At 50.7% G+C, this 20,389-nt stretch overlaps 1 protein-coding gene and 1 long non-coding RNA gene across 4 annotated transcripts in view; one reads left to right on the forward strand and one right to left on the reverse strand.

The window, feature by feature from the left end:
• The window catches only part of LOC101026166 (protein tyrosine phosphatase receptor type N2), a 973,501-nt gene that overhangs the window by 933,784 nt on the left and 19,328 nt on the right, over positions 1 to 20,389 (forward strand). For all 3 annotated transcript variants that reach the window (XM_021935384.2, XM_021935383.2, XM_021935385.2), the window contains 4 exons: positions 1,204 to 1,323; positions 2,514 to 2,680; positions 7,786 to 7,839; positions 10,671 to 10,735. In XM_021935384.2, the coding sequence (XP_021791076.2) occupies positions 1,204 to 1,323; positions 2,514 to 2,680; positions 7,786 to 7,839; positions 10,671 to 10,735 (406 nt within the window). The remainder of the gene's footprint in view (positions 1 to 1,203; positions 1,324 to 2,513; positions 2,681 to 7,785; positions 7,840 to 10,670; positions 10,736 to 20,389) is intronic.
• On the reverse strand, positions 6,231 to 10,729 carry LOC108585228. The gene is made up of 3 exons (XR_001901393.2): positions 10,309 to 10,729; positions 9,650 to 9,793; positions 6,231 to 6,639 (listed from the first exon to the last, which is right to left on the reverse strand). It is a non-coding gene; the product is annotated as an uncharacterized LOC108585228 (long non-coding RNA).

The raw sequence follows: 20,389 nt of genomic DNA on the forward strand, positions 1-20,389 counted from the left end.
ACTAAGGAGAAAGGAAGTGCGTGAATTTGAGCATAATTCATATTTATTTGTGGGCTTTTCTTAAATACTTCAGTTGGTTCCGTTAGCTTCCAATGTAAATGATACACAGTGAGGTGCCCTATTTCAGCCCCATGAGAACATAAATCAATATTAAAAGAGGAAAATATCATGTATATGTCTGGTTTTTAAAATATAAATGTGGAATTCAGTAACATGCACTACAATGACAGCATTTTATATTTGAGATATGAGGGTTTTTTAAATAACAAGATCTTAATTGGATTTTTGTATCTGTTTTTAAAAGAAATAGAAACTGTCTTGGATACCAAATTTACATCTAAATGCAGTTGCTTACAAACATTTCTGCCAAGTTAATGTAACCCATTGCAGAAAAAGCAGACCCTCTTCACTCTATAATTTAATATGCTAATAAAAATCTACACATGCCACATCAGTGTGCCCCACAGGATTAATGGTTTTGGGTAATTAGGCTGTAAATGTTAAGATGGAGGCTTAGAGCCACAAGTAGCCAGTTGTGTTTGCAAAGAAGCGAGGTCAGAGGGCTTTGTGTCTTTGTCATTTCTGTGTGTTTAAATGTGCTTTTGTTTATTGTGTTTCAATGTGGCTAATAAGAATTAGTAAATCAATTTGGTATTTGCTTTAATCTGAATAGTGTTGCCATATTTCGGTATAAGCAAATGAAATTGCAGCAGTACAGTGCTGCTTTCCGTGATGTACTTTGAAAAGAAGCCTTTGGGAGACTGCTTCTGATAGGACAGCAGCTTCACAAAGCAAAACGTTTCTCTAGGTGAGCAAAATGATGCCAGCCACCAGCAAGCGAGGGTGTCGGCCGAGTTCCACTTGCACCACCTGGAGAAGCGCTGGCTGTTATGTGTGGCATTATAGAAAGTTTCCCTTACAGATCAAAAGTTGGAAAGCCACACAGCTGAACCTAGAACTGAGGAAGCTCTAAATGGCATGGGATAAATTTGCGGGGATTTCTAATATTTCATGGAACATGCAAAGTATGGGCCAGTGCATTCAGAGACACTCAGGCAGCTGCGGAGTAAACATGTCTGAGAAAATGAAATAAATGTCCTATGAATGGAATAAATTTGGACTGTGCTTCCGAGTGCAGTAATTATACATGTCACGCGGTGATGAGACAGTCACGCGGTGGCCACGGGCCTTCTTTGTCCACAGATGGTGTGGGAGAGCGGCTGCGTGGTGATCGTCATGCTGACGCCCCTCACGGAGAATGGTGTCCGGCAGTGCTACCACTACTGGCCAGATGAAGGCTCCAACCTCTACCACATCTATGAGGTACTCGGACCAGAACCACCCAGGCCAGGACCTGCCAGCTGGACAAGGAGCACTTGGGCCCCGCTCCTCCTCTGAATGGGATTCGTTACGGCCCCAGCAGCCTGGCCCCATGCAGGGAGGCTTAGCGCCCCCCATGTTCAGGGGATGGAGGCTGAGCCACCCCCAAGGGCCATACTGCCCATGTGGATGCTTCACACGGCTGTGTGGTCATGAACCCTGGGAATGTGGTGTGGTTTTTATTTTTTAGATTTTCTAAATCCAAATGCTGACAGAGTAGAAAAAACATTTGCCTCACAGCATGGTCCTGGTCCCATATAACAGGCCTTTAAGTGGGGTCCGTCTTTAAAAAGAACCTGGCTCCCCTCCTTGATGCCAGTGCCTGAGCCGTGTGGCCTCCCCGTGGCTCTGCTTGGAGTTTTGTGGCTGGATCATGTGACCTTTTTATTTGAGGATAACCTGCTGACCAGTTTATTTATCTCGCTGGATTTTCTGCCCATGTCAAGAATGAACTAAATAAACATAGGCAGTTAAGCCAGCACTAGAATGCATGCTTTGATTCTGTTTGGCATTAAACGGAGTGAGAATGCTGAAGCTCCACAGGGGGAAGTGAGTTAGAGGCTTAAGTGTGAACCCTAAACCACGCAGCTGTGGCTTTGGGGTTCCTGCAGAAACGCTTAGGCTGGGAAGTGCCTGCACTCGGGTTCACATCAGCGCGCCTCGTGAGCCTTTTGCTTTTCCTGCTCTAGATCCAGGCGTGCACATCACGATGGAGTCTCACTTAGAGTGGAACCATTTAGCAGAACACATAGTTGTGTCGCTGGTTTTGTTTAAAAGTGTAATTTTTCTCTGGTTCCTTTTTTTGAGGGTTTATATAACATAGACATGCAAAAGACAAAAAGTAGGATAGTTTTGGATTGTAACTTTTAAAAAAATTATGTGATGCTCAAGCCCCTAAATAACATTAAGCATACACACTCACACGGAGCTATCTTTAGCGTAAGTGTTAACATTGGGAAGGTGGGAGGGGGCCGTGAAGCCGAGGGAACCCCCCTGCGCTGTGAAATGGGGCCTCTTTGCAGCACCCCCTTCTCTCATCAGACATGGCCCTGGGCTCCTCAGTGCCTGCAGTTTGGTTCACGATGTCCACACCTGTCTCTGTCCCCCTCCCTCCTGCCCTCCCTACCTACCAGGTGAACCTGGTCTCCGAGCACATCTGGTGCGAGGACTTTCTGGTGAGGAGCTTCTATCTGAAGAACCTGCAGACCAACGAGACACGCACCGTGACCCAGTTCCACTTCCTGAGTTGGTATGACCGAGGAGTCCCCTCCTCCTCAAGATCCCTCCTGGACTTCCGCAGGTATAACGCACAGCCCGCCAGCCGGGCAGTGTGCGCTGAGTGCGTGGCGGAGGGGGAGTGATGCCAGGTTTCTGTGCTTCTAAGATGCCCCTCGCGCCAAGGGCAGCGTCTGTGTCAGCACCGCAGGGGGAAGGGAAGGGAAGCGAGAGGTGGGAAGGCTCCATTAATGGCACGTGTTAATTGTGAGCGATTTTCTAGTTTCAGACGTATTAAAATGTGAGGGAGAATAGGCATCTTAGAATTGTGGAAATAGGGCCATTATTTTTGATAAGATTCTTCCACTGACAAAGAGCCTAACGTGTATGAGCCACAGGATACTGACGAATAAAGCTCGGATTTTTGGTTGCATTCTCATCTGGCTCCGCGGTGGAAAGAGGTAACAAGTGCAGGCCCAGATACCACCCTGGGTGGTCTTGCAGGAAAGCCCGGAGACACTGAGCCTGTGGCTGTCTATATTTTTAGGGTTATTTTGAAACTGACCTTTTTTGTTCATTGCTCCAGTCCGCCGGTCACCCAGTAAGTTGTCTGGTTTTAGAGTGTATTTATTGAACTGTTGAAATGAATGCTAGACTCTGTCTTACAGGAAGAAATTGACAATGAAAAAAAAAAGCAGCATTTAAGACCACAGCTTTGATTGTGATCAACAGTCGGTCCACACTGGCTAGGTGGTGGTGCTTAGTGAATAAGCCACCACAAGGAAAATGAAATTGTCAACAGCATCAATGACCAAACTCTAAATTGTTTAGAATATATCTTACATTTAACTGATCAGAAGTCTGCCTGTTGAGGAAAAGAGATAAATATCCAAACAAGGAGAATAAGAACAAAATGCATTTTAATCCAGTGCTGTGCCCCTCTATCATAAAGTGACTTGATTGTTAACAGTCACTCATCCTTGGGTCTACAGTTATGTCACTGGAGGGAGGTTAACAAGACAAGGACTGTCGTAAAGAAGGGATTTTGGAATTCTCTGTGGAATTCTTGAATTTCTGTATTACAGGTTCTGACGCTTATTATGATACAATTTCTTTTGCCTTTTAGTCTACATTGAAAAGCAAAATACAGTTTTTTGTAATTTGAATCAATAGCAATCAATCAAGAGCCTCTCCAAGGAGACACACGAATCTGGCGTCGCAGCCACAGCACACACTCAGTGGCCCCTGCCTGCCGTCACCTTCCCTGGGGACGCAGAGTGTGGATCCAGAGTCCTGAGTACATCCTAAAACAACTACTGCACACAATTCCTTCCTTGCCCACCCTAATTTCCTGGCCATTATGTGCATTTTCTCAACACAGATTTATTTCTAAAGACATACTATGTAGAAATCTTACATAATTTCCTGAAATAGAGTCTTCAAAAAGCGGTCATTCCTGGCAAAATGGATGTATCATCTTAACACCCCGTCTTTGTGTTCATCCAGTGTGTTTGCACATATATGCATATGGGCACGTTGCTACGTCCATATCCATATATGGACTGGAACATAGACATCACCAACCCTCTGTGTTTACGATTCATCACCAAGAAAAATTGAATTCCCAGATTTCCCTTGTTCCACGGTCTGAGGAGATACAGCCTAAGAAGGTTAAATTCAAAAGCTAATGAACCCCCAGACACGGTTTTGAAAGCCACGTAGGAGTAGAAAGCTTTTCTTGCCTGCCTTACCTGGCACTGCCCAGCATTTCAGCCAAGGCCGCCTTTCATGTGTTACCTGGACGGCGGGTTTGAGTGAAAGCTTCACACTTAGACACACATTGCCGGTGGTGGATTTTCTCTATAAAATAGCCACCCCGATTTCTGCAACCGGAAAGGTGAGACCACTTCTGAAGACACCGGCCATCTTCATGCTGCAGGGTTTCTTATCTTTGAACAATAGACGAGGCGTTCTCACTCTGGCCTGGCGCCTTCGCCAGGCACCGAGATGTGTAATTAAATATTTCTGGAGCCCAGAGGGAGCACATTTACACTTTAAAGAGAAACTGCTAAGAGATAATTAGCATCACATGTGAGGGCTTTGCTTTAAAAACTTCTCTCTGTCTCTCTCTCTCTCTCTCTCTCTTTCTCTCTCTCTCTCTCTCTCTCTCTCTCTCTCTCGTATTACTCTCTCCCTTCTTGCTGTGTGCAATGGCACTCACTAACGCTGCTCACGGTAAAACGGACAAACCCTTACCTTGCCAGCTAATTAGCGGTGGCCAGTGTCATTTTTGTGATGTTGCAGCTAGTAATATGAGCCCAGTTGCATAGTCACAAAAGTGATCATTGGAAACTGTGACTGTCCTGCAGGGGGCGATGTGGGAAGCCCCTTTCTGAGACTCTAACGACCTCTGACCTTGCTTGCTGGTGCTTTGCATGACGGTGCACTCTCGCCCGGTGACCCGGGGGTTGGTTTGTATCACTAATCGTTCTTTCTCAGTGAATTCCTGTTGCGGAAGTTTCTATAATATCAACTTTTCTTACTGTGGGAGACCTTTTGCTCACTGATGCTTTGTTCTGATGGAGTCAAATGAGGCAGCTGTGTCACCTTCCTGAATAACCATGGTCTACAGCTTGGGTCAACTGGATGAACTCTTGTGTTCAATATGTCGTGGTTTTACCTCTCTATTTGTGATGCTTTGCGTGTAACAATACAACTGCAGATCTTTGTAAATAAAGTCCTCAGCTGTGCCACACCCTGTATCTACACTGCACATGTCCTTGACTGCCTGCGGGTTTTTGTAAAAAGGTTAAGCACAAGGTGGGGGCTGGTACGGATATGAAAATTACAGCGAAACCTTCCCAAGGCCACCAGGCACAATATGTCAGAGAAAATGGTATCTTACGTACACCGTGAGATAGACACAGGAGTTTCAGGAGTGGGGAAGCAAGTCGAGGCCATCATAGCCACAAATTCACTCACTAGGAGCATTTCCCAGCCAGGGGGGTTATTACTGCATTTTGCCAAAGCAGGAGCTGGCCATAAGCCACCGCTGTCTACTGACTTCTTACACTGGCCTTTCCTCAAACCAGCACACTTTCTTCAAGCGCACCTGGTTTGGGGGTTGGGGGTTGGTTTGTTTTACTGTTCCTTTTTTTGTGTACTTGGTCTCATGAGGAAAAAATGAGCAACCCCTGGTGACTGACAGGTGTGGACTTCCGGAAGCTGAGTTTAGTCTCTACGTAGAGTGGACCACAAGGCATGAAACACAGCAGGAAGCTGGAGGAACAGAACTGAGGTCGTTCTCATTTGCAAGATTCAGAGGCTGAGCCATGGCCAGTAAACTCCTCTGCCAAAGGCAAAAGGCCTTTCAAAGCAAAGCCACTCACCATTTGGTCTGACAGTTGAGCCTGCTTGATTCTACATGTGCACACGTGTGCACATGCGTGCTCATGTCACGCACATGCGTGCAGTCTCATGCGCACACACATGGTCTTTACCGAGCTGGAGGGCTTCCCACCCCCATGCTGGGGTGCACCCCTGGGGCCTGGTATCCATTCCGTCATCAGGAGCCCTCGATGCTTTACGGCCTGAGTCAGGAATGGGACATTTTAGAAGTAGACATGGTGGGTCTGTTTTCCAACCTGTTTATTCTCCAGGGACCAAGAATGTTCAAGGCCTTCTGGCATACAAGTGCTGTTACCTTTAAGGAGTTCACTGTTGTGTTCTCCGCCTCTCCCCAAAGCCTTCACACCACCGTGTGCCCCAGAAGCAACAGACACCTCTAACAGAAACGGCGATGCGACCCTGGAGGCCGTTGCTGGTTGTGCTGTGTCTGAGCCCGCCCCATTTTCAGGCATCAGCCTCGTGTTTCACAGACCAGAGGGCAGCACAGATCAAGTGCCTCCTGGCTAGGCTGTGGCCGCGGCCCATCTGCAGGTGGGCATCCCGAGTCCAGGCCCCGCAGCTGCTCCTTTAACTCCTGTTGTGCCCTCCAGACTGGGCATTCACACTCCCGTCAGAAGGGCCTTGTTTTGATAACTCCTGGGGGAATAGGAAGAGAGGAGGAGAAAGCTCTGTGGTTTGGGTTCCGCCGTATTCAAGCATCCCTCCACTCATTGCTCACTGGACACTCACCTCCCCTCTCCCTCCACGGCCACCCTGCCCCTTCTGGCTTCAAAGGTTTGTAGAAAAGCAACCAGTTGATGGAATGTTTACTGTCCACTGACTATTTGGTGCTGAATAGGCAAGCCTTTGCAAAGAAACGTGACATTTTCCCATTTACGGTCCATACTTCCATTTTTTTACATTTGTTTCTTGTAGGAGTTCACGCAGCACATTTTAGAACACATCCCTTTCACACATGCTTTATTCCAATAACCTGAGATTCTGTCTTTAATTTTACTTATTCAGAAATAGTTCACTGACAACTTTAATGGACTACATAAACAGGTTTAGTTGTTTCACTTAATGTAAAAAAAAACCTGGGGTTTACAGAGTGAATCTTAAATCAGCCCTCTGTTTTGATTTAGGGGTTGGTTATGAAATCTTAAATGTATGCTCATTTCTAATTTTCACGACTTCTGATCTAAACTCTGCACAATGAAGTTGTTTGTATACTCGAAGTTGTAAACATGGAAAGGACTTGTCTTGGACTTCATGGAGGTTTCTCCGTAATTTAGATATCCCTACCAAAAGCTGACAGGTCACAGATGCCCTTGAAGATGCTGTTTTTAGATAGTACAGAAATAACAGTTTCCAATATGATGTCTGGACCGTAAGAAATGTTGAGCATAAATTGCAAAATTCAAAAATTTTAGTGAAGAATCAAGATGTAGTGTAACGAAAGGTCAAGACAACATAAGCAGAAACAGAAAGAGGAGAGCCTGCAGGGGTGGGGCGGGCGGGACAGGCCAGGAGTCCACTGGTTCAAAGCCTGGCACCCCTCCTTGAAAGGAGAAAGCAGTGTAAAGGGGTAACATTGGTTTTAAAGCTCCGATTAATAACGTCATGTTGAGAAGAAGAATAAATGTTTGATATTATGTGTATAATTTTCATTTTCTCTGTCAAAACAAGCGATTGCAAAATGATTTCAAACACACAGACCTTGGGCTTTGTTTTAATAGTTGTTTTGGATTAACGCAAAGTCTTAGTACACAACTAAAATTTTTCTCTCTCTTTTTATTTCAGAAAAGTAAACAAGTGCTACAGGGGCCGTTCTTGTCCAATCATTGTTCATTGCAGGCAAGTACAACTTTTAATGAATTAAGAAGTTTTGGCTACCTCAAAAAACAATCTATGCAAGAAGCTTAACTTTCTAATTGCTTAATAACTATAACTAACTGGCACTTCTAAAGGAAACCAAACATATAAACTTACTTTTCTGTGCCATTTGGGTAAATACAATTGGGCGTTGCTTGTATTATGTCTATATAATGGCTTGCTTTTTTTTTTGCTAAAATGCACAAGGCTTCCTTTTTTTTTTTTTTTTTTTTTAACTCTATCGCCCAGGCTGCAGTGCAATGGCATGATCTCGGCTCACTGCAACCTCCACCTCCTGGGATCAAGCGATTCTCCTGCTTCAGCCTCCCAAGTAGCTGGGATTACAGGCACCCGCCACCACGCCTGGCTAATCTTTTTGTATTTTTAGTAGAGAGGAGGTTTCACCATTTGATCAGGCTGGTCTTGAACTCCTGACCTCGAATGATCCACCCACCTTGGCCTCCCAAAGTGCTGGGATTACAGGCATGAGCCACTGTGCCTGGCCTCACATAGCACATTTTCTAGCAGCTCACGGTGCAGTGTCTTGCCTTCTACTCACCCATGAGCATATCCTGCCACCTTACTTGTTCTTTTTTTTTTTTTTTTTTTTTTTTTTTTTGAGACGGAGTCTCGCTCTGTCGCCCGGGCTGGAGTGCAGTGGCCGGATTTCAGCTCACTGCAAGCTCCGCCTCCCGGGTTCACGCCATTCTCCTACCTCAGCCTCCCGAGTAGCTGGGACTACAGGCGCCCGCCACCTCGCCCGGCTAGTTTTTTGTATTTTTTAGTAGAGACGGGGTTTCACTGGGTTAGCCAGGATGGTCTCGATCTCCTGACCTTGTGATCCGCCCGTCTCGGCCTCCCAAAGTGCTGGGATTACAGGCTTGAGCCACCGCGCCCGGCCAACCTTACTTGTTCTTAAACCCTATGGTGCCGTGACACAGAAACATCGAGGCAATGTTTTCAGCCTGTTGCATTGTCTCAGCCACCAGGATGTTCAGCAGAGGCTCAGAACCCTCTGCAGATGGTGAGAAATGCTGGGGACCGGTTACGAACAGGGACGAAATCTGTCATTACAGGAGGTACAGCCACCTCCAGTTTATCATGTGGGTTCAGGCCTCTTGGTAAAAATTCAGTGACTCGTATCCTTAAGTATGTTAAAACCACACCATTAAGAATAGATTTTTATGCAACGAAAACTCAACCTAATAGTACTGTCTCTGCTGGACTTGATACCCAACTACTTTTGGTGAAGAACTCATATTCCATTTTTCTAGAAGTGTCTTATAGAATGTTCCTCCTGCCTGGAATAAAAAGGAAATCTGTCTCCAAAGAACAAACACCAAATCTGTCAAATCCAATCAAGAGGCATGTGTGTTTTGTGTGCGCATTCCTGTCTATGAGAGAGGAGGATGAAAATAGATTATGGTCTGTTGTCCTCAAAGAGTAGAGTAGAACATCTTTTACCCACAAATGTATCAAGACAAGCTACACTTAGTTGGAAGATTTTTGTAGTAGATCTTAAAATATTCATGTGAATATATGCTGTGCCTAGAAGACAAGTGATCGCACTCAGCAACCACAATGCTCGCCGCGGCCCTTTGAAATGAGCAGTGAGGGTTACATGCGGCCCAGGCCGACCGCTTCTGCTCCTTGGTGATGCAGTGAGGGTGTGAGGATGTGAACGAGACGTTTTTGAAACATTTACCGTCCCAACTACAGCATTTTTCAACCATTTGTTTGAGGAAACAGGTTAAAGCCAAAATGTACTGATTCTTTACAATCAAAAACTCACCTCTAGGGTTCCACCGTTTCTTGGGATTATAGACAGCATAGAAAGCAGAACGGAAAGCGTGCTATCTGCTGGGTAGTCACGTCTTTCTTGAAGTCTTGAGAGGGAAACATTTATTCTTTTTCCGGAAAGTCACAATTGATTTTGCTAGGATTGTAAACGTAAAAGGTCCTCCATTTAAAAGCCAGTCGTGGGTGTGAGCCCAAGCCCTATGTACTTTTAAGTAGGCCTCTCAAACTCGTGCAACCCGGTGACAGTGTCTGCACGGGGGGAGAAAATGGCTTCACACATTCCTCCTGAGGAAAGGATGGTGCTGAGGCTACTCTTCTTCCAGAAAAAAAAGGGATTTTTTTTTTCCTTTGCTACTGTTGAGGTATTATTCAAAACATTTTTACAACTCTAGCCCAGATGGTAAATATTCCAATTATAGCTGGTGGGATGAGAAAGAGATGAAATGAGAGTGCTTTTTAAAGAATATGATTGAGTAACGACTGTTATGTCAATTTCTCCTTCTGAAAGGGAGGACCTGCGTTTAGAAAGGGCGGCAGGCAGCCTAGGGGGATGTGCCCAAAGTGTCCCTGCCTGCGTGAGCCAGTGGAGTCCAGCTGCCCAGCACCCTCCCCTCTCCTCGGGAGGTTGCCCGGCAACCCTAGAGAAAGCACCTTGCAGATATCTTCTATACAAATGCCATCAACTCTGACACAGTCCAACACTTAGTTCATTTTGTTCTGGCAAAATGTTCCACGTCTTTGGCCAAAGAGGTGGGAACAAGCAAGAGGGAAACAGACCTGAGCACAGCAGCTCGTGCCACCAGCTGCTCAGAGGCTGGAAGCCCCCAGCGGCCTCCCTTCGCCCTCACTTGGATTCTCCCAGCCCGCGTCCTTCCTCCCCCGCTCTCATCCGCCATCCTTCTTTCCTCTCGCCGGCCCCACTTAAGCGTGAAGGAAATGGACTGTCACTAGCTGTGCGGTGGGTCGGGCTTCCGTGTGGACGGCAACTGTCATTTCTCTCCTTCTGTTGGCAGTGACGGTGCAGGCCGGAGCGGCACCTACGTCCTGATCGACATGGTTCTCAACAAGATGGCCAAAGGTGAGACGCAGACACTGCGGCTTTGTTGTGGCTCAGAGCTGGGATGGCGTTGCTGTGGCAACGTAGGGTGCAGTGTTCACGGGAGGCCCCGGAAAAAATTCGCTGATTGTTGTCCCTCTGCTGGGCCATAGGAAGGTGGTTTGCAGCGAGCACATTTGCTTCTGAGACTGGTCCTTCGTTACCTGCCTCTGTGTGCCGAGCACACGGTGGGTCCTTGACAGGTGTTTGCCGCACACGCTGCAGCGTTAACCTCACAGCCGCGGAGAAACCACCCTCGGGCCCTTCAGTGTCCTTGCGGTGCAGAACGTCGCTCCAGTATTCGATGTAACTTCACTGTTGTTAAAACGGTATTTGCAGTAGAGTCACACTAAAAATATCCGTTAGTAATTGCCATCAAATGTCAATCACCCCATCTCAAATGAGCCTTTCAGCCCTTTTTGTGAATGCCCTTCTTATCTAGGGAATCTCTGTGTGTGCTATGGGAGGCTTTCCTCTCGGAGAGGGCGTGGGGAGTCTTAGACTGAGGCCCGTGGTGGGAGGAGGACAGATGTAGCAGAGCGGGAGCATGCGCAGACGGCGTGGGGTGTCTCAGACTGAGGCCCGTGGTGGGGGGGGGGGGACAGGTTTGGCAGAGCGGGAGCATGCGCAGACAGCGTGGGGTGTCTCAGACGTGAGGCACGGGGTGCGAGGACGGGTCCAGCAGCAGCGTGGGAGAGCGGATCTGCACACGGGTCGGGATCTGCCAGCAATGAGGTTTATCACTTTGGACAGAGCTTTTAACCTCTCTGGGATCCAGTTTTCTCCTACAAAAGCATGGGGATTGAGCTCTGGCATTTCTCAAAAGGTGGTCTCCAGAACACCCAACCTCTAAGGTCGTCTCTTTGAATCGGGGCCAGAGAGAGGGCTCCCCAGACGGGTGAGCTTGGGAGGAGGCACGCACTGAGTCTGCTCCTTGAGCATCACAGGGCAGGTGCACACGGAGAGGCCCTGAGGAGTCCGGGGCAGAGAGATGTGTCCAGCTTCCCCTGACTCGGCGCCTCTGACACTTACTTGAGAAGAGTCTGCATCAGCCTTGCGATACCCATTAGCGTCCCATGGAAGGTGGGAGGCACTGAGATGGCAGCATCCCACAGTCTCTTTCCCAGCATGAATCAACAATTCCCTTCATCTCAACACACACGCACGTATATGTGTTCATATGGAGACCTCCACCTTCCAGAACATCCCATTCTTCTTCACTGGCCCAGTGACAGGAGCAGGCATCGATCATAGAAACCAGTTTCTATGCACTTCCACGAATGCCAGCAACTTTAAAATAAGCATTTTCCTTACTTCAGTTTCTTCTGGTTAACAAAAAAAAAAGACATAAATGTGTGAAGATAAAACAACAGCCATGACTTTATGCAGAAGGACTGTAGAGCCTGGGCGAGTTCTCCAGCGTCCTGCAGTGGAGGGGAGGGCTGCAGCCCAGCCCCACACCCCACACCCACCCGACACCACCAGCATCCTTTACTGGCTGCTGGGGAGAAATGAAATCAGTTTTTGTGCCACCAAATATCATTTTAAACACCCAAGATTCGTTTAGTGGTGGGAATGGGCAAACAAAAACAAAATGCACTCTGGAAATACTTTTAATCCTTTTTTGTTTGTTTGTTTTGGACATGACACAATCCTTTTTGTCATTTAAAAGTCCATTTTTCCTTGTCCATTAATGCTGCTGTATCTTATCAAATATTTCTTTTTCTTTCCAAATTTACAGCTATTGGAGTTCAGAGCTATCCGTGGAATTTGTATTTCTCCCCTTATCACGGGCCCTCCCTTCTTTCTCTCACACATAAAGATTTTCCTTCTCTTAAACCAAAATATCTTCAGAACATTACAGATCATTTGATGTGTTTCTGACCAAGCCTGTGTTTGTGAACATGTGACGTGATGAGCTGCTGGGGGCACCTGTGTTTCCAATGGAACCTGCCCATCCAGGTACCAGAAGCACGGGCAGGCGGCTGGATGCAGGTGGCCCCAGTGCGCATCTCCACAAGGATGGGATGGAGCCTGGGTTCTGAGTGGCTCAGGTTCACTCCACAGAGAAGGAAACATGGAGAAGTGTGTCCCGGCCTCGAGACCCCGATGCGGGGGGCAGAGCTGGCATATTGTCCAGGCACCTGAGCCACTGTTCACTGGTTCCATTGTGGCATGTAATGTCAGTTCCACTTTGAGATGGGCTCAGCTTTGGACAATACACATGCAGCCATGTGGAACTGGCCAGAGAGGGCTGGCTTGGGGCCTTTGCTGAGATTGGTGACCCCCCTCCTGTTCTTGACCTGCTCCTCTTTCCCTGGGGTGTGTGCGGTGTGAAATTCCCTGACCCGGGGCCCAGGCCATGGTCTCAGGAGAGATCAAAGGGCAGGCGGCCCCTCTGCCGGCTGAGGTGGGCCTTTCCCAGGCCTCCACACTGAGAGGCGCCGGGGTTTTGTTCTGGTGCAGGCTAGGCCCTGCCCGTGTGGCCGGGCGTCTTTGTCTGGCCTGAGAAGCCGGAGGCCCCTGTTGCAGACCCAGCGTTTCTCAAATGATCAAAGGCCCAGAGCCCTGGACGTGAAACCTTTCTTCCCATTTTCCTTTCTGTAAAGGAATGTGTTGCAGAAGACCGGAGAACGCCCTTCCCAAGCTTCCTGGGCAGTGCCAGCGCTGACGTTAGGGTCCTCCAGTCCTGCGTGCAGGGCCTCTGCATGCTTTCAGCTCCACCAGCTGTGGCCGCAGACAGCAGAGTGGCACTTGTCCACACAGCCTGTCAGGGATTAAGGCCTTTGGGCCTAGTTTAAGGGCCTTTAAAAGCCAACTTGGAATAGTTGAAGTTCTTTCTCCACTGTCTATTTAGCAAGTAGACAATGATGCAGTTTGGAATGAAAGTCAACAGGCTCATGTTCTGCAAAGGGTTGTGTGGAGGGAAAGTAGGCACCAATCTGTGAAGCGCTTGCACATGGCATTTCTGTTGCAGCAGATACGTTTCTAACTCATCGATACTAGATAAGTGCACCGGAATCTGTTTTTAGGTAGCCTATTCCTCTCTCATTGAAGGGCTTTGCTCACATGTAGCAAAAAATGTATTTTTCAAGCAAGATATTGTCCAAGGTTGTGCTTTTTACATTTACATTTTTGTCAGTGACCTCACTTACTGAGGGTATTTTTCTACTCCCCCACAATTTTTTTTTTTTTGAGACGGAGTCTCACTCTGTCACCCAGGCTGGAGTGCAGTGGTCGGATCATGGCTCACTGCAAGCTCCGCCTCCCGGGTTTACGCCATTCTCCTGCCTCAGCCTCCCGAGTAGCTGAGACTGCAGGCGCCCGCTACCTCGCCCGGCTAGTTTTTTTGTATTTTTTAGTAGAGACGGGGTTTCACCGTGTTAGCCAGGATGGTGTCGATCTCCTGACCTTGTGATCCGCGCGTCTCGGCCTCCCAAAGTGCTGGGATTACATCCCCCAAAATTTTTTAAAGGGACAAGGAGCAACCAGCACTGGGGGGGGCTCCCCAGAGATCAGGTCGGCTGAGCCTATGCCAGGTGGAGTCAGGCTTCACTCCCCAGGGGCCAGCACAGAAATGCAGTGGCCGAGAAGTGTGGCCGAGCTGCCACAGCATTCCCACCAGGGTCTGCGCCTGGGCCGGAAGGGGGTGCCTGTGGGGCCCCAGGTGCCATGGAGGCTGTGCCAAGCAGATGCTATATGGCCCCCCCGCGGCTGTGATTGTTGACAAGATTTAGAGTGTGTCTGGGGGGACTCATTTCTTTTGTCTGGCAGGAGCCGCAGACTGGGAATTTTGTGTTCCAGCATGAATCCCCACGGCTTGCGAGCCTGTGCTGGAGTGAGCTTTAAACTTCAGCTAGTTAGGAATACGTTCCTAAGTAACCTCACGGCATGAATGTGAGTGGATGGTGGGGTGTCCACACAGGTGTAGATCCAGCCCCAGCTCTCAGACTCAGCGACTGGACCTGGGTACTGTTGTGTGTGTGGATACACATCTCCTCGCCTGTGGGGAGGGATCATTTCCGTTCTTTGTTTCCATGAATCTGACTGTACTGCGTACCTCATCTAAGTGGAGTGATGCGACGTCTGTGCTTCTGTGACTGGTGTATGTCACTTTGCATAATGCCTTCAAGGTTGGCCTGTGTTGTGGTGTGTGTCAGCACTAACTTCCTTTTTATGACTGACTAATATTCCATGGTACAGATGGACCACACTTTGAGGATTCATTTGGGTATTAATGGACATTGCCATTGTTTCCAGCTTTGGGCTGTTGTGAGAATTCCTGCTGTGAATGTGGATCTGCAGATGTCCACTCGCATCCCTGGAGCTGTCCCTGGGGCGGAACGGCCGCATCGACCGTAATTCTCTTTACCTCTTGGCTGTTTGATTACAGCCATCCCAGTGGATGTGAGTGGATCTCACTGTGGTTTTAATGTGCATTTCCCTAACAACTAGTGACGCTGAACATCCTTTAATGGCTTATTGGCCATTCGTGTATCAACTTGAGCAAAACAGACATTTCAAGTCCCTTGCCCATTTCTGAAGTGGGCTGTTCAGTTTTTTTCTTGTTGAATTCTAAGAGTTCTTTATATATTCTGAATACTACTCCCTTATCATATACGTAATGTGCAAGCATTTTCTCCCATTACGTCAGGGTTTTTTACTCTTTTGATAGTGTCTTTGTTACACAAGTGTTCAATTTTGATGAAGTCCAGTTTATCTTTTTAAAAAGCTTTTTCTTGTGGCTCACACCTGTAATCCCAGCACTTTGGGAGGCCAAGGCAGGTGGATCACCTGAGGTCAGGAGTTCGAGACCAGCCTGGCCAACATGGCAAAACCCAGTCTCTACTAAAAATACAAAAATTAGCCAGGTGTGGTGGTGGGTGCCTGTAATCCCAGCTACTAGGGAGGCTGAGGCAGGAGAATCACTTGAACCCGGCAGGTGAAGGTTGCAATGAGCTGAGATCGTGCCATTGCACTCCAGCCTGGGAAACAAGAGAGAAACATACCTCAAAAAATATTTTTTTTTCTCTTTTTTTTTTCCTGTGCTTTTAGTATCATACCCAAGATATTTTGGCCAAATCCAGCGTCACAAATATCTTCTCCTATCTTTTCGTAGATCTCCTCCTATATTTTCTTAACTTTTAAGGGCAGGTTCCAGTAGTAGATGGAAGACTGCCTGTGGGAAGTGAGAGGGGCTATGGAGCAGAGAGCCCATCGCCTCAAGCGTGTGCAAGAGCACCTGGGTCCTGATCTGCTATGTGTGGTGACGTGGGAGCACCTGGGTCCTGATCTGCTGTGTGTGGTGAAGCGGGAGCACCTGGGTCCTGATCTGCTGTGTGTGGTGAAGCGGGAGCACCTGGGTCCTGATCTGCTGTGCGTGGTGACGGGAGCACCTGGGTCCTGATCTGTGTGGTGGTGAGACGGGAGCACCAATCCTGATCTGTGTGTAGTGAAGCGAGCACCTGGGTCCATCCAAGGTGTGTGGGTGGAAGGGAGCAATTCCGTCCTGATCTGTTGTGCGTGGTGATGCGGGAGCACCTGGGTCCTGATCTGCTGTGCGTGGTGACGTGGGAGCACCTGGGTCCTGATCTGTGTGTGGTGACGTGGGAGCACCTGGGTCCTGATCTGCTGTGTATGGTGACGTGGGAGCACCTGGGTCCTGATCTGCTGTGTGTGGTGACAGCAGAACGTCTTTGCGGAATCATGTTTTATGGCTCCCCGGACTTTGAAGGCCAGCCGCCCTCCAGAGCCGCCTTGTTTTGTACAGTAGCCACATGTGGTTCCTTAGAGTCGCTAAAATTGGATAAAGTTTACAAGTCAGCTCTTCAGTTGTACCAGCTGCGTGACATAGCCACCATGGCTACGCCAGGCGGTGAAGCTGGAAGCCACTCCCGCCGCCACAGCGGGTCCTGGTGGGCCACACGGCTCCAAGGTGGCACTACGGTGGCTCCTGACTGCACCCTCACCCTCTTCTCATCTCCCCGGGCCCAGCCCTGTCACCCCTCCTGTGCTGGTCTCCTCGCTCCATTTTCCCCTCCTGATCGGGTCTCACACAGCCGTCAGTAAGATGCTTTAGACAGAAAGACCTTGGGTGGCTGCCTCAGCCCAGAGCTGTCCCAGGGCTGGCCACTGCCAGTCCCCCTTGGTGGGTCACGCCAGATCCTTCGGCCCCAGGACTCCGGGCTTTGCAGGTTCCTTTCTGTGGCGTGGGGGGCGCAGCCTTCCCCTCCCCAGGGCACATCCCCCACTGTCTGTCCTCTCTGGAGTCCCACTGGTCCATTCCTTCTCTGGCAGATGCCAGGGTAAACCGTGAAAGTGTGGCTCCAGCTGGTGGCAGGGCAGCGTCCACTGCATGCTGGGTCCATGCTGACGCTGGTTTGGCACCTGCTGCCTGCCCGGCACGGGTTCCGAGAGTAAAACAGGGAAGCCCCATCCTCCCGCCGCATCTTCCTGCTCTGCCGAGAGACAGGTAAGGGGTCTGTGGCTGCAGGGTGTTGGGGAGCAGACAAGGACACTCCCAGATGTAGAGACGGCAGCTTCACTCACGGGCCGGGGCTCAGGAGACCCGCAGAACAGACCCGCAGAACGCGTTTCACCAAATGGAGGGGCCCTAGGGGCCGTCCGTTCTGACCACTTTGTTGCGAGCTGAGGAAGCAGTTCTGGGAGGTTGGGTGACTTACCTCAAGGCCTCCGGCCAGCCAGGGTCAGATGCAGAACCCTGCTCAGTCTGCAAAGGCTCAAGGCCCCAGAGGGAGGATGGTGGAAGGCACACGACCCCAGGGATGGTGCTCAGAGGCACAGCGTGGTGTGTTCCAGGGCTCCAGGGACAGAGGGGCAGCTTAGCTGGGGAGTTCGTTTGGGGCTGTCATGGAAACTACTGGAGGAAGAGGAAACTGAGGGCCAATGGTGAAGGGCCTGGGCCACTGAGCTCAGCTCTCTCTGGGCACAGCCTGGAGTCTACAGGGAAGTGGGAGAACCCAGGCAGGTGCTGGGGGACCGGCCAGGCAGTGCAGGACCAGAGGGCTGAGGGGATGGCATGGCCAGGCAGTGCAGAACCAGACAGCCGGGGGACCATCTGGGCAGTGCAGGACCGAGAGGGCTGGGGGATGGAGCTGGAACTGAAGAACAGGCCGGCTCAGCCGCGGGGCCCAGCAGAGGGTTGAGCTGGACAGAGCCGCACATTTGGGCACCAAGGGAAGGATGTGCAGGTACATGGGGTTCGGCCTTCTGCAGACGAGACTTAGAGGGACGCGAGGGTTGGGCAGAAACGGGAAAGCTGGGCGGGAGACGTCTCGCTTTTATGTTTGGCTGAAACGTGAAAACACGAAGTGTCAGCGGGAAAGGGACCTCACAGGCACGTTCAGCCCGCGGTGTCTCTTGTCTCGCTCAGGCAAGTTTCAGGCTGAGACAGTGCCCAGAATTGGGTGAGGTGGGAGAAGGGAAGGGGAGAGGGAGCCTGTCTGCCTCTTTCTCTTCCAGGGAGGAACTGCCTTCCGTCGGGCAGCAGCAGGGCCTCGTCCACTGCGCATTGTTTGTTTTCCGTGCCTTTCATTCCCCTGAGCTTTTGTGGTGCAAGAGAAACAGTGCGGGATGTAGGGCGTGAGGTGTCCCCAGGTTCCTGGGCCGGACTGCAGTGCCCTGTCCCGTGTAAGGGGCAGACAATGGACACTGGTTGGAGCAGCGGTCCAGGGGCGTGGCTGACCCAGGGGTGTGGCTGACGCCACCCCGGCGGGGCACGGGCGGGCCCTGGTGTTGATCGCCAGGTGGGAGCGTGTGGACAGTGTGAGACCCACTGGTCTTGGGAAACCCACTCTGGGTGTCCGTGTGGGTGGCACTGCCCACCATCCTTCGATGGTCTCCTTGGGGGTCTTCGTCCCTGTGCATGCGGCCGTCCTCACTGAGTACCAGCTTATGGGTCTCCCACCTGCAAGGGGTCAGGCCGGCCCTGCTGAGCCAGGGTTCACACAGCCTGGCTGCAGGGGCTCCTCAGGGTTCACACAGCCTGGCTGCAGGGGCTCCTCACCCCCTCCAGGATCTGATGTCCTCACCTGGGCAGTCCTCTGCTTCTCCTCATGGACACGCAGACACCTCGGGCCCATTGGATGCCAAAAGATGTCGTTCAGGTCCCACCTGGCCGAGGGCCGTCCCTTCTGCAAGCTCCCTCCTTGGTCCCGGGTGCTGGCACCAGCCCATCAGGCCCATCAGGCCCATCCAGGCCCATCCAGGCCCATCCAGGCCCTCCCCTCCCTCCAACGCAGGCCTTGCTGGCACACATTTAGGGGTCAGACCACACCAGCAGGAGCTGGACGAGGCCACAGCGAGGGAGCTGGCAGCAGGCAGCCGCTGAGGATGTGGGAGAGAACACAGGAGAGAGACGGGGCTGGGGGGCCACAGCACTGGGGGGGCAGTTGTGTCGCCCTCAGGGCATGCCACAAGCACTGGTCCCTGAGTCCACGTGTTTCTGTTCAAACTCCTATTTGGAAATCCAGAAGGGGATCAAAGTCCTGCCCTCCGAGGTTCCGGTTGCAGACACAGCTCCACAGTCCAACCTGGCCCAGCGTGCGCACTCCCCTGCCTGATTCTGCTCCCTGCTGCCCAGCAGTCACTCCTCCGTCTCAGTCGCTGGATCCTCTCCTTCCTCTTCTGTGCACATCCTGCTCACGGCCTGGTTGCTCCGTTTCCTGCGGTGCAGCCCTCCCCACACAGTCTGTGGTCCCCCACTCCGTCTCCCCTCCTCTCACACCTACCCACTCCATCCTTCCCTCGTTCCTCTGCTCGTCCAGCCCCCACCAGCGTGCTCTGCCACTCCCTGTCCTGGGATTCGAGGGGCCCGTGCAGAGGGCTGCAGGGGTCTCCCTGTTGTCCTGGAGGCATCTCCCAGAGCATCATCCCTGCCCAGCCCTCAGGCCCAACATCCTCCGTCCAGACCCTGAGGGGCTGTCCCCAGAGGCAGCTGGTCCCGCGCGTCCTTTCCTGGCGCCTGAAATCCAGGCTCATGCAGCCTGGCCGTTTGGCAGTGGGGCTCCCTCGTGGTGTTGAGTAGGATGCTGGGGGTCCCCCGATGGAGTCAGGGTGCAGCAGGGGGTCGCACGCTGTCCCGTGGAATCAGTAATCCTCACGCAAGATTCTTCCAGACGCACAGCAGCAACTACGTGAGACAGAACTTGCGTGTGGGAAGGGCAGCAATCCCGTGCAGTGTCACACGGCCGCTCGGCTCCCTCCTCGGCCTCCCCTGTGCTTCCGTTTCTCCTGTTTCTGAGGTCAAATGGTGCAAAGTGTCCTTGGCCATGAGCCCACAGGCGTGGGACAAAGTCTCCGTGCTTGCACTATAAGCCACGGAACTGAGTCAATGTGTAACTGGCCTTGTCCCCAGCCCAGGCACTTTCTGAACCCAAAATAGACTCAGGGGGACCAAGGCAGCTGCTGGCCCTGCAGGAGCAAGGGGGAGGAGAGCCTGGCCTGTGCCCTTGCAGGAGGGATCCCACCAGACCCCCATAAAGGCCGGGCCCCCAGGAGCAGCAATACCAGTGGTCAGTGCGGCCTGGGAGGGGAGCTGGCTGCGTTCGTCACACATCCCCGCTGGACCAGTGTGTGAGCACCTTTCAAGTTAAAGGTGCAAGTGGTGTGTGCGTG

Source organism: Papio anubis, chromosome 4, assembly GCF_008728515.1.
Source record: "Papio anubis isolate 15944 chromosome 4, Panubis1.0, whole genome shotgun sequence".
Lineage (NCBI taxonomy): Eukaryota > Metazoa > Chordata > Mammalia > Primates > Cercopithecidae > Papio > Papio anubis.